This window comes from Prunus avium, chromosome 1 (assembly GCF_965620075.1).
Source record: "Prunus avium chromosome 1, drPruAviu1.hap1.1, whole genome shotgun sequence".
Lineage (NCBI taxonomy): Eukaryota > Viridiplantae > Streptophyta > Magnoliopsida > Rosales > Rosaceae > Prunus > Prunus avium.
The window spans coordinates 61,938,232-61,951,199 of record NC_142284.1 but is presented as its reverse complement, the minus strand read 5'-3'; the positions used below and the strand labels follow the sequence as shown (position 1 = coordinate 61,951,199).

Below are 12,968 nucleotides of genomic sequence, written 5' to 3'. Positions count from 1 at the left end.
AAAAGAAAGTTTTTTAAAAAAAAATTCTATTGACCTAAGGATACTAATTTCATATTTATTTTTAAAAGAAACCTCTTTCGAAGAAATTTCATCGAGAGGTCTAATCCGGCAAAATTCAATCTATATTTGTTGGTGCAATGTGGAAATATCTTTAAAGAATATAATATTTCAAAGGTATAGCCGCCCGGCTAGACTCTACAAATCGAATATTTCAATAGTATAGCCGCGCGGCCATACTCTATAAATAGAAATTTCAAAGGTATAGTCGTCCGGCTATACTAGTTGAAATGAATTTTTCCAACTGAATAGCCGAACGGCTATACTCTGTAAATAGGATATTTCAAAAGTATAGCCTTGTATGATAATTTTGTTTTCTCTTTTTAATTACTTTAATTAGTAGTTATGTTTTAATTATTATTTACCTAGTGAATAATTAGTAGTTACATATTTTATTAAAGAAATTTTAAAAATAATAATTAATTACTATTTAATACGTAATATAATTTGTGAAGTTAATTAAATACTGAATCCTAATTATTCACTAAAAAAATATTAATTAAAACGTAATAACTAATGAAAGTAATTAAATAAGTCTAAGATATGATTTAATTAATAAAAAGAATTTTTATAAATAAAAAAAATCTATTGACCTAAAGATACTAAGTTCATATTTATTTTTAAAAGGAACCTCTTCCGACGAAATTTTATTGGGAGAGGTCTAATCCGGCAAATTTAAATCCATATTTTTATTGTTGGTGCAATGTGGAAATATCTTTAAAGAATAGAATCCTATTTGAAAAGTATAGCCGTGCGGGTATGATTTATTGGAAGATTCAAGCATGTATCAAGATCAATCAACATTCAAGTGCTCTTAAGGCTACCAGTGCATAAGCTGCATGACACTAAAGTTGATTTATATAATTATAAGAAAATTTCAGGTGACTGTATGCTCTACATAAATCAAGGATTACATGCTCCTTCAAAAGACATACATCAAATAAATATGTACTGCACGGATCTGGACAGGGTTACTTGTTGAGTTTGACAATTTAGTAAGGTTGCGGAAGAACCCAAATGAGAGAACACAGCAGGCTGCAACATTCAAATCACAAGAACAAATGCAGTCAGCTCCTCTAGGTTTACTTGGTAACTTACCAAATAGACATGAAAGTAGAGCAATTTGTCATATCTTATGCACCTCCAGAGTGAACCTTGAGGAAGGATAACACAAGTCTCGAAACCACTGAGCCGCCCAGAAGATGATGACTGAAGTGCTCAGAACTCTCAAGGACCACCCACAGTTTTGAAACTTCAAGATGCCTCTAGTCTCAATTGAACTTGGTTTGAAGGAGTATTTATAACTACTAAAGAATTACCTGCATTTCCCAGCTTCAGAAACTCAGATGTTATATTCTAGTCATTACTAGAATAAAAGCTCTGATTCACAATAATCCAACCATAAATGAAACAAAGTCAAAATTCAATAACAAAAGAACATTGTATTAAGGTATTCATGTAACTACCAGTAACTAAAGTAACAAAGAACAATCAGAATAGCTTTAAAGTTAAACATAAAAATATAAAATTAAATTAATGAAAACTGAAAATTTCTTACTTTGATCGCGTTTTTTACTCGTGAGGATTGAAGTACGAGTAGAGTCCCAATATGTGCTCTGCCATGAAGTCGTGCCTTGTCAAGATTCCAACAACCGGAGGCTTCTGCATTATAGGGGAACTTTTAGTAAGTTGGGGGATTTAATCCTTCTTTTCTAGCTGTTAGCTAGAAACAGAAATAACCTTGTACTACAAAGAACACATCGAAATCTGAAATCATTTCAAACGTACCCCTGGTGTCTTGGGCACCACCAGCAAGTGCCTTAGGCCAAGCTCCCGAAAGAAAATTGCAGCTTTAGCTAGGGACATTGTTTCAACTACAGTGTATGGGGAGGTATTAGTAATGGGATGGAGATCCATATACATCTCCATCTCTTCCTCCTCGATGTCCAAATCCTCCAGCCTAACCCCCTTGCCTAATCCCGCCTTTCCAAAATCATGTGCTTTGAGTCTATTCATAATATCTGCTGATCCTATCAACACCCTGTGTTTTGTAAATTTCTTTTCTTTAAGCAACACAAGTAAATGAGATCTCAAAACCAGCCCACACAGCTCTGCATCATTTGAGAAAGGTGGCTCATCAATCACAGGGAACCCATTATGCGCTCTTGTTTTGAGTGCATGCAGTATATTCCCCACTTTTTCCACCCCAGAAAATGAAACCAAGGGACCGGAAAGAACATCACTTGCAACCAGGTGTTTCATGTATGGTTCTGAATGCGCCTCCATATAAGGCAATCCCTTCATCTTCACAATTTGGTCATAGACACCCTTGTTGAAACAATCAGCCACACTTTTCGAAATTAGGAGAACTAACATCATTAGTGGAAGCATCAGAAGATTGTTAGTAAGCTCAAGAAGTATGACACAGAGGGAAACAGTCGTTCTCATGGTGCCACCAAGGAAGGAGGCAGCTCCAAGGAGGGAAAAGAGACCCGCATCAAGTTCACAGTGAGAACCAAGGAGAGTCCCGACAAGGCGCCCATAGGAGGACCCAGCAAGTATAACAGGGATGAAGAGACCAGAGGGAACAGCAATACCATAAGTGACAATGCCCAGGCAGTACACCGCAACAAAGAAACCAAACAGAGTGGAGAGGTGGAACTCCCCATCAGAGCTAGAGCTTAAAAGGTTGCGGATAGCATCATCATTGGTACTGAAAAAGAGTGAGGCGAGGCCATTGTAGTGCTTAGGTGGACACTGGAAATTCTTGTAGTTTCCGGAGCGACCTATGGTGGGGCAGTGGTCCTCCAGGTGATGGGGACAAGGAATGCACGGTGAAAGCCATGGGAGGCCGTAAGAGCAACAAGAAGTCAAAAGGGAAATGGTAACGACGAGCAAAATTTTACATGAAGGACCTCTCCTGTAAATCATTCTCAGTAATCAGCAACAGAACAAACTGCATAAATTGAGAATGAGAAAAATTACAAACATACATCAATTATGTGCATGTAATGTTCCACCATATAAAAGCATTTCAACAAGTTTGAAAGCTAATGCCCAATGACTATCTGAATTCTGAGAACATCTGGTCCCCAGATAATCAAGAGGAAGAAAAATGAAGTTGAGAAATTCAAAAATAATAAGAAAACTCAAAAGCATATGGTTTTATAACTGGAATTGAGAACAGATTATTATCAAACTTATTAAAACAAATGTGATTCTTTTCTTTTTCCTTAGATTTTCTACTGAGGGTAAAATGTGTAGTGTTGAGAAGACGAAATGCAAATTTTTGGCTTATACATGATGAAAATATTTTACACATCAATTTTATGTGTTCTTGTGTGTGGCTATAGTGTTCTATTATAATGACAAATTTAACCATCTTATAAATTGAAATTTCAAAGCATACTTATTTATGATGCTATACGTTCGAAGGACTTTGTCCACAAGGAAATTGTAAAGGCTTCCCAAAATGCCTCCAATGGCTCCAACGGATATGACTGCCAGTAGATCAGTGCTGCTATAAGCCACCTTTGCTGAACTGACATCAAACATGATAAGGCCTCCTTCGCCAAATAGTCCACATTTACCACCCTTGCAAAATTCTATGAAACCTCTTAGCAATACTGCTACAACAGCTGTTGTGAAAAATGTCCTCCAAAGAAGAGCACTCCTCCACCTTGTGATAAATGAAGACAAAAATTACTCCAAGCCAGAATAGAAGGAAGGAAGAAAATGTCGACAAAGTAATATACCTCAATCTGATGAAATATTAAAGTTTCTACAATAGATTATTACACTGCGAAACAGAAAAAGACAGCTGCTCTTTTAAGCTAAAAATAGTTATATATCCCTAGTTGCATGAGACGTTAAAAAAATCTATGTGAAAAGGATATATACCATGAAGCTGCTTCTTCTAGTGCAAAAAGGACACCGCCAACTGGAGCACGGAAGGCAGCTGCAACACCAGCCGCAGCACCACAGGTAATCAGATCCCGTCGGTCCCGGTCATTTTTGAAGTACCTGAGACATTTCCAGGTCAAATGATACTTGCGAGAGCCACCCTGTCCAAACAAAGAGGCTATGCAAGCGCCAGTGTGTACCATAGGTCCTTCCTTACCCACTACAAACCCAGCAGCTACTCCAAATACAGAACCAAAAATCTGCCAAGTTGAGACTATGTAATTATTACAAAATAAATTTTTAAATACCTTGTCAGCTTTACGCAACCATCTTTAGCATACCTATAGTACTTACACAACTTTAGTGGAAGAAACTCTCTAAAAAAGTGGCAAAAATTTAACTACCAACGAGCAATAGCAGTAAAAGAAACTAATAATACAGTTACACACAGGCCTTGTAATTTACTTGACTAGAAATATTGTGTTGGAAGATATTAATTGATATTGATCTAATTATCTGTGATTACGATTGATAGATTGTAATTAGGCTATCATCTGCTTGCTGAAACTTAGGAGCTAATTAGCCCTTGATTATGTAACTAGGTGTTTTTTCACAATTATAATCTACTTGTATAAACAGTTGTATAATTCAGAGAAGAATTATTCTCTCTCGTTCTCTAACATTTAGAGTTCTATATCCCTCTGAGGTCATTTTACAAGTGAGTATTGTTAGAGACACCAAAACCAAATCCCAAATAATGTAGCAGTGTTTCATTTGCGATATCATTTGACGTCCAAAATATGGGAAATGTTTTTGTGACTCTACTCTGATTGTTTACATAATATGAATATGAAATGCCAAACACTTGCACGAACTTTTATGTATTTACTGGACATAAAAATTTCTTAATAGTGTGAGTGATAGATAAAAAGAAAGAGCGGAAAAGAGAACTGCTTTCAATCTGCTACTCACCTTTACAAAGAGGGTACTTGGAGCCAATATAGAATGAGCATCTACACCATTGAGATATGCTTTAACCTCAGGTATGCCAGAGCCTGCTGCTGCAGGGGAAATATAGGCACAAAGAGCAGCAGCAACAGCAGCCAAGACCATGTTACAACAAGCGAATGCTGCAAATGCCTGATAATACCTGCACTGGAGTTAACATAACATCATAGTTACTCAAAAATATATATTACAAGTATGCCATGTTATCAATGTCATGGTTCGATAAACTACAACGATTAGGTTATCCCATAAAACAAAACCCGCAGATGGATGCACCTGGAACAATAAAAATAAAAAAAGGAGGTGGGGCACATTGTATTGAAACTCAGATAGTACTAATGCAATAGAAGCTAGGCTTACTTTTCTTGAAGCATGAGGTTGTTTGTAAGAAAAAGTTTGAAACCAGCTATGTTCTCAACAGCTAGGTTATTGAAAAACCCAACTAACCCAGTGCTTAGCCCAATAAGGAGCACAAGTGTCCATTTGAGGGAAACATACTGAAGGATCTCAACCCTCGTTCTAGACCTCCAGTCCTGCTTAAAAAGATCATTCTCGATAATTCTACAAGAAACCTGAGATAAATCAGTGAGGCAACATATACAAGATTGTTAACAATTAAGTTTTAAATCCACAAAAGCTCTGTACTGAAATTCGGTGCGGTATAAGTTTATAAATTTGCTTTCTTCATTAAACAGAAAAGGCTTCAAAGTTTGCTTTCTTCATTTTCTGGGATGCCAGAACATAACAAGTTTCAAAATCACTTCTTTATGTTTCTCCAATTTCTGGCTAATTTGTTGGGGAGCAAAAAGAAATCATGTAATGAGATCCAAAGAACACTTTTTGGAAATGGAAGAAATAAGTTAACCCATGATAAATCAATCCAATATGACCATTGTCTGGCTGGACAAGCAAACAGGGAAAAATAATATTGAAAAACAAAAACAACAACAACAAAGAGAAAGAGAAAGAAAATGAGAAGAGGAGGGAAGGAAACAAACTCATAGTCCAGGCTTTCAATGGGGCAGAGATTGACACCAACAATGGCATGCTGAGAGGTGTGGTTTCTCCTGTTCTTCACAAGAAGTGGTTGTCTCAATTTCATTTCCTCTTTCTTGTCTATTTCTATACTATTCTCCTCCAATTCCATCCTCTCTCAATCTCTCTCTCATAAATTTCAAGACTTGTTCAGTTCTTCTCTCCTTTGTCTTCTCAAGAAACTTCTCTTGATTCGTGCAATCTTTTAGAATAAAAAATAAAAAAATTGTGTTCCTGCTAGAAACAAGAAGATCCTATTAAAAATGAAAATGCCATTTTTTTTAATTTCCTTCTAGACGATTTGTCAGTACTTCCACGTAAACATGGTAACATAACAAACATTGGTTTTGATGAGATCATTGATGAAGATAAGGACAAGACAAAGATAAACATTGGTCCAGTGTATAATTGACGCCAAGACCTCTATTGCTAACGAAAATGTAGTTGAAGGACAACAACATCCATTTTGAAAATTAAAAGATCAAAATGCAAATTGGGCTTTAATTTAGGCACTATTGCTTCGAATAATCCTTCCACCTTAGGTACGTATGTTAGACCGTCTCTAATGACCAAACTCTTAAATTCAATTTTTTATTCCGAAAATACAACTATTTATATATTTGCTCAAGCTGTTAAGAGCAATTATCCCTCCACTAGAGGTAGAGGTGTTAAATGGACCGAGTTGGCCTGGCACTACATGAGCAGGCCCATGGGCCAATCGAGCCGAAACCCAATGGGCCGGCCCATTAAAGCCCATTTATTAAATTACATTTGTTTTAGGGAAAAATAATACATATTATTATTACATTTATATCTTAAATTCAATTCTATTTCTTTTCTCTAATAATATGTATTAAAATTTAATGTTTTCTTTATATATCTATCTATATAAAGCAAAAGGTAGAGAATGGCGAAACATTCAAAATACCAGAAAATGCCCTTGGTTAATGCAAACATTAAGAATTGAAATTATTAATTAAATGAGAATAATATGGTAAATTCACACTTTTTCATATTTAAAAAAATTAAAATTAAAAAAAAATAAGATAATGGATCCTATTTTTATGAAACACAACTATCCATTATCTTTTTTAATTCTAAAATAAAATAAATTTTTTTTTTTAAAAAAAAAGCCTCTCGCATGCGCGGAAGCGTGTTCGGAGAGGCTAGTATAAAATAATGATTTTGTTTTTCAAGTTTTAATTTTTAAAATCCATACAATAATCTAGTCATTTTCTATTTAAAGAAAGTTAATGACCACTTTTTTCAACAAATAATAAATCTTGTTATTATATACATAATTGTAAAATAGATTTAAATGTAGTTGTAAAAAAAATTACAAAAAAAAAAAATGCAATACATAAGTCAAATTTGGCATGGGCCTATCTTGGTCGTTTAGTGGCCTGGTTCGAGCATGGCTCGAGCCCATATGGGCTTGAGCTATGGGCTTGGACCAAGATTGATGATTTTCATAAATGTACAAGCTAGAAACGCCCAGTTTATTAAATGGGCTGACTCTAAACAGGCCGGGCTGGGCTGATATGGCCCGTTTGACACCTCTAACTAGAGGCAGGTCTATAAAATGGCCCAAGCCCGAACCCACCCCTAATTTTTGGGTTATGAGATGGCCCGGCCCAAGGGCCAACTTAGCTCATCTCGATACTATAGGCTGACTTAGCCCATCCCGTACTATGAGCCGGTTTAGCCCGACCCATTGTGTAAAGGATAAGGTGATGCAGTGGTACTCGAGTAAGGGTGTTGGAAACACAAACCACGAACCACTAAGCCTCGTTTAGTCTAAGAATACCAGGAACTAGGCACAAAACACGTTGATTATAAGAATACCCAGATTATGAGCAAAAGATGAGAGAACACTCTCTTTGTTTTCAATTTTAATTCTCAACAACTCTCCTGAGAGGTCTAAGCATACAAGTATTTAAGACTTGAGCTCCCATCTCATACATTGAACTAGCACCCAAATTAATGAACCCCATTAATCTAGATACATTGAGCCCATCCAAATAATTACGACTCTAGCTATTCCACTTACTTAGAACTTATTAAAAGCAAATTAGAACAATCCTAGTTAGGTAAGTTAACTAATTTAACTTAGGAAATCAAATTTGATAAAGGATCCATTTTGAGTATGATGTCCATCTAAAACTTGGAGGCAAAAGTCATTCACAAATTAATTAATGCACGGTGACCAATCTTAACAATGAAGAGTGTTTATAGAATACTACGGTAGTACGATCATGTGGTATATTTTGTATACGTGTTATAATATATGTGAATATCTATAATCTATTGATTCTATTCCCTAAAAGAGAGGAAAATAAACCATAACATCCACCCATATTATAACACGTGTACAAGATGTATTTTAATAGTGATAATCGAGGTTGTGCATGGTTTGATCCGGTCAGTTTAACCATTGAACTGATGCCTTTATATTTATGTGGTTCGATTTTTTGGCATTTTTTTTAGTACAAGCTATTGTGGGATGGGGTTTATACACAAATATTCATTGGGTGCATCAAGGTTTGAACATTTGCCCACATGAGTGGATGTGGAAGAGTTCAACCAACTGAGCTAAACACCATTGGCATTTGTACTTATCATGAATGAGGAAGTAAGAAATCAAGGAATTTAAGAATATAGAATTAGTACATGAATTATATACATTCCCAGCCTTATTCTTTTTATTAAATATATGGAATTTGTACAAGAATAGGAAATGTAAAGTTGTAAGGTTATTTTTGAAAGGTAGTAAGGGAGAACTTGAATCGGAATCGGATCAACTACCTCTCACTAGTTGATCAGATTCCTAATTTTGAGAGTATATAATTACTGAATTTAAAATGAGACCCAATCATAAATATGAAGAAGTGAAGAATTGGAATTATTCCCTTTCTTTTCAAGAATTGAGGGTAAGTAAGTAAGCATTCCCTTCTTACCGAATTTTTTTATTTAAAAAAAATGGAACCAAACCGGAGAAAAACCGCCAACCTAGATTCGCTAGTGGTGTGGTGGTAAGAGGTCATGGTTGGTTAGCAGGCGCATGATAGCACCGAAAGTTGCAGTCAATTGGAATTGGGAAAGCCGGGCAAAATCCAATTTAATGTATAAAAAGAAAGACCGTGTCCAACTTTCTACTTTTGCTGGTGTTTCCAAACTGTAACCACCACTTTCCACTTTACAAGCAAACAGAAAACAACAATCACCCCCACTCGGATTCAGTCAGCCTTCCCATAAAAAGAACCATCTCTCAGATTCTCTCTCTCACTCCAACACGCGCACACAACACAACACATCATAACGCAACATTCTCTCTCTCTCTCTCTCTCTCTCTCCCTCTCTCTCTCTCGTTCTTACACACTTGGGTGCCAATCAAAATCATCACCAACCCCACTTTGTATATGCTTGGATTCGTAAGGCTTCCTTGTGAACCACACTGACTTTATTCACAATCCTTGCCCCTTTCCATATCATATACATACAAGACTAAATTGTTTGGTCCAAATCTCTCTGCTTTTCTTCCTCCCCAGAATTTTCCAGCCCAAGTTGTTATTTCCTAGAAAAGAAAAAAAGCCTTTCATATTCGACCTGCTACAAGCCTTTTTAATTTGTGGATGGTATCTTCACCATCCATCATTCATCAACTGAGTTTTGAGTTTAAGGTACCTCCAGGTTCTATTATTTATTACTCTTCTTTTATGTTATATTCCTTTTTTTTTTCTTTTTTGGTAACAATTATTATGTGGGTCTTGGTTACAAAAACTAATTAGTAGTTGATGAAGCCTGTATCTCAAGGATTTTAAGCACTGGGTTTTCGTAGATTTGTCTTGATTCAATTTATATGGTAAAGGACAAAGAGATTCAGACTTGATGGAGTGAGCTGAGCAAGATTTGGTGAGAATCTAGACTTGGAATTTGAATTTATTCACTGGTAAGCCATGGCAAGAGGCAGGGGAGAGAGAGAAGACTATGAGAAGAACCCGGGTTTGCTCTCACTCTTGCAAATTCTCTCATTTTTGGTTGTTTTTGTTGCCGGGGTCGTTATAGGATTAGCAACAAGCGCGCATATTAATAGGCATTTTGGTTCACAAACTGAGATTTACTCCTTCATTAATCACTTCTCCTCCAATAAGCCAAATAAGGAGGAAAATTGTACCATTGTGCAAGGTTGCGAGAAGGTTGATTGTTTGAGCATGGAGACGTTTCTTCAACCGAAGAATTTGACACACGGTATGTCTGATGATGAGCTCTTTTGGAGAGCTTCAATGGTGCCCGGGAAGGAAGACTTTCCATTCGAGAGAGTGCCTAAAGTGGCTTTCATGTTTTTGAGTAGAGGACCTTTGCCCATGATGCCATTGTGGGAGAGGTTTTTTCAAGGCCATGACAAGTTTTTCTCGATTTACTTGCACATGTTTCCAGGGTATAAGCTCAATGTATCTAGCACTTCTCCCTTTTATGGACGCCAAATTCCCAGTCAGGTACAAGGCATGCTAAATCATATAATTTTTTGTTACTGATACTCTGCTGTTTTAATACTTCTCATTGTTTCTCTTGATTTATATACTTATGTTATCGCCGTATTGTTGTAGTTTCATATCAATGTTGTGAGGTTGACATGAAAATAATTGCCTGAGTTTGGGGTGGAGGGAGTGAACTGAATTTCTTAGCTACGGAAATTTTATTTGGTGTAAATTTGAATTCATTTATGTTTTTGTTCATGGATTGTAGACTCTTTGACTTGAAATTTCACTAATATGCTTTTTAGTTAAGTGATAGCAGTAGCTAAGTGCTGATTAATTTGGAAGTGACACAGTAGCCTCACTTGGAGTGAAATGAATTCATCATTCCTCTGGTGTAACTTGTTTCAGAACTATATATATTATCCATGTCTTGCTATTTTCCTGATCATGATCCTTAGATTTAGTTGTCATCATGTCAATAAGTTTTAGCATGGACCCAATTTTGAAAACTTATTAGGTACTATGGTGTTGTAACACCGCCTTCTCAGCGTAATAGAGTTGCAATGGGGAGTTTCAACTGGATACCAAATGTTTGTGTATCAAGTAGGTAGTGGTATGGTTAGATTTAGATTTTTGTTTAAACTTGTACAGCATGAGATATATCTACCTTTTAGGAATGTTCTTAATGGATCTTAGACAGTGGTGCATGGCTGCAAACAGAGAACCCTTAATTGTTATGCAGCCATCCTTTAATCTATGAAGGTTGTGCAGACATGGTAGATGCTAATTCTTAGTAAGATTGGTTATACAATTGATCCGCGCATTTCATGAATGGTTCACAGGCTTACATTTGTGTTTGTTTTCGTATCTGTTGATAGTGTTCTATGCGTTCTCGATGAATTATATGCTGCCTAACCTTAAAACTTTTATTCTATGCAGCCTGTTTCATGGGGAACAGTAACACTAGTTGATGCAGAGAGGCGCCTTCTATCCAATGCCTTGCTTGACTTCTCAAATCAGCGCTTTATTCTTCTCTCTGAAAGCTGCATCCCAGTCTATAATTTCCCGACTGTCTACAAGTATCTCATTGGCTCTAACCATAGCTTTGTTGAGTCGTACGACGATCCTGGCCGTTATGGACGTGGTCGTTACAGCCGAAAAATGCTTCCTGAGATTGAACTCTATCAGTGGAGGAAAGGGTCTCAGTGGTTTGAACTTAGCCGTACATTAGCAATTTACATAGTCTCAGAAACAAAGTACTACACCCTCTTCAGCAGGTATTGCTTGCCTGCTTGCTACCCGGATGAGCATTACATGCCAACTTACTTCAACATGTTCCATGGATCACTAAACTCAAATCGGACCGTGACTTGGGTTGACTGGTCGCTGGGAGGTCCGCACCCTGCAACATACGCGGGAGATAACATTACAGAAGATTTGGTACGGTCGATACGTAACAATGGAGCACTCTGTCAGTACAATTCAGAGATGACATCCATTTGTTACCTATTTGCTAGGAAGTTTGCACCAAGTGCATTGGAGCCATTGCTGGATCTGGCCTCATCAGTGATGGAATTTTGATTCTATGAGCAGAGAATTTTTTGTAGGACTTTTATTCTTGTCCGACCGTAGGGGTTTTGGCCAATCAGTTTTGCATCAATACAAAAATGTACAGATAGTTTTGGATAGAGAGTTTGGGTTCTCTATCATTGAGAGAATATGTTGGTTCTTAAATAAATTTGGGAATCCGCAAACTCCTTCGAAGAAGGAAAGCATTAATATAGAAGATTAAATTTATTAATGGTACTGAAATCTTTTTGGTGAACTATCTGGTTTGTTTTGTGTTGGTCGGTTGCTTTGTGTATGCGGACGACAACAGAACATTATAAAATCTTTAAACGGAATTGAAGTGTATAAAGAAAGAAAGAAACCCCCCATATTCAAGTGATCTGATTTTCTTGTTTGCCAAAGTGTGATCCATGTTCATAATGATTGTAAAACCATGAAATTGAATCGACACAATGACACACATAACACTAAGAGAGAGAGTGGTTCACCCATGAAATTGAGCTACATCCACCGTGATTCGAACTTGCACGCAATAGAACAAGTTCATTGTCTAAACCAACTGGACTAATTCATTTTTGCTAACTCAAATGTATTTTAAAACAAAAGAAAAGGATTATGACACAAAAGCTGTCTTAAACTCTGATAATAAACAACCTGTTTCCAATTGGGATTTAAGGGCTTCATGGCTTTAGAGTGAGAAATAGCAGCTGAGCTTCTTCATGACCTCTTGAAGGGAGAAAACGACTTTATCTTGCATTTTTATCTAGATTTCATTTCCCATATTTTGGTTAGATCTTGATGAGGCTAATGGATCTACTCAATTCAAATTTCAATCAAGCTGTCCATAAGGCTTGATTAAATTGATCTTTGCACATCCAAATCTGTTTTTAAGAATGAAAGAAAACATGTTTCTGCATT

At 36.5% G+C, this 12,968-nt stretch overlaps 2 protein-coding genes across 6 annotated transcripts; one reads left to right on the top strand and one right to left on the bottom strand.

Annotated features, from left to right (window-relative positions):
* Positions 1-897: 897 nt before the first annotated feature.
* On the bottom strand, positions 898-6,343 carry LOC110765736 (chloride channel protein CLC-c-like). Of its 5 annotated transcripts, none has more exons than XM_088247538.1 (9): positions 5,967-6,343; positions 5,329-5,529; positions 4,933-5,110; positions 3,958-4,220; positions 3,467-3,736; positions 1,846-2,977; positions 1,616-1,719; positions 1,199-1,437; positions 898-1,092 (listed from the first exon to the last, which is right to left on the bottom strand). In XM_088247538.1, exons 1-7 carry the CDS (start codon positions 6,113-6,115, stop codon positions 1,630-1,632), a joined length of 2,283 nt encoding a protein of 760 aa, XP_088103664.1. In that variant the 5' UTR covers positions 6,116-6,343; the 3' UTR covers positions 898-1,092; positions 1,199-1,437; positions 1,616-1,629. The 5 variants fall into 5 exon arrangements, with proteins under 5 accessions (XP_088103664.1, XP_088103665.1, XP_088103663.1 ...); XM_088247539.1 differs by having other exon boundaries at positions 1,199-1,389; XM_088247537.1 differs by having other exon boundaries at positions 1,199-1,376.
* A 2,836-nt stretch (positions 6,344-9,179) lies between these two features.
* Positions 9,180-12,309, top strand: LOC110765612 (Core-2/I-branching beta-1,6-N-acetylglucosaminyltransferase family protein). Its single transcript, XM_021968766.2, has 3 exons — positions 9,180-9,683; positions 9,872-10,499; positions 11,421-12,309. The coding sequence occupies exons 2-3, from the start codon at positions 9,960-9,962 to the stop codon at positions 12,060-12,062; spliced, it is 1,182 nt and encodes a 393-aa protein (XP_021824458.1). The 5' UTR covers positions 9,180-9,683; positions 9,872-9,959; the 3' UTR covers positions 12,063-12,309.
* The last annotated feature ends 659 nt before the right edge of the window (positions 12,310-12,968 follow it).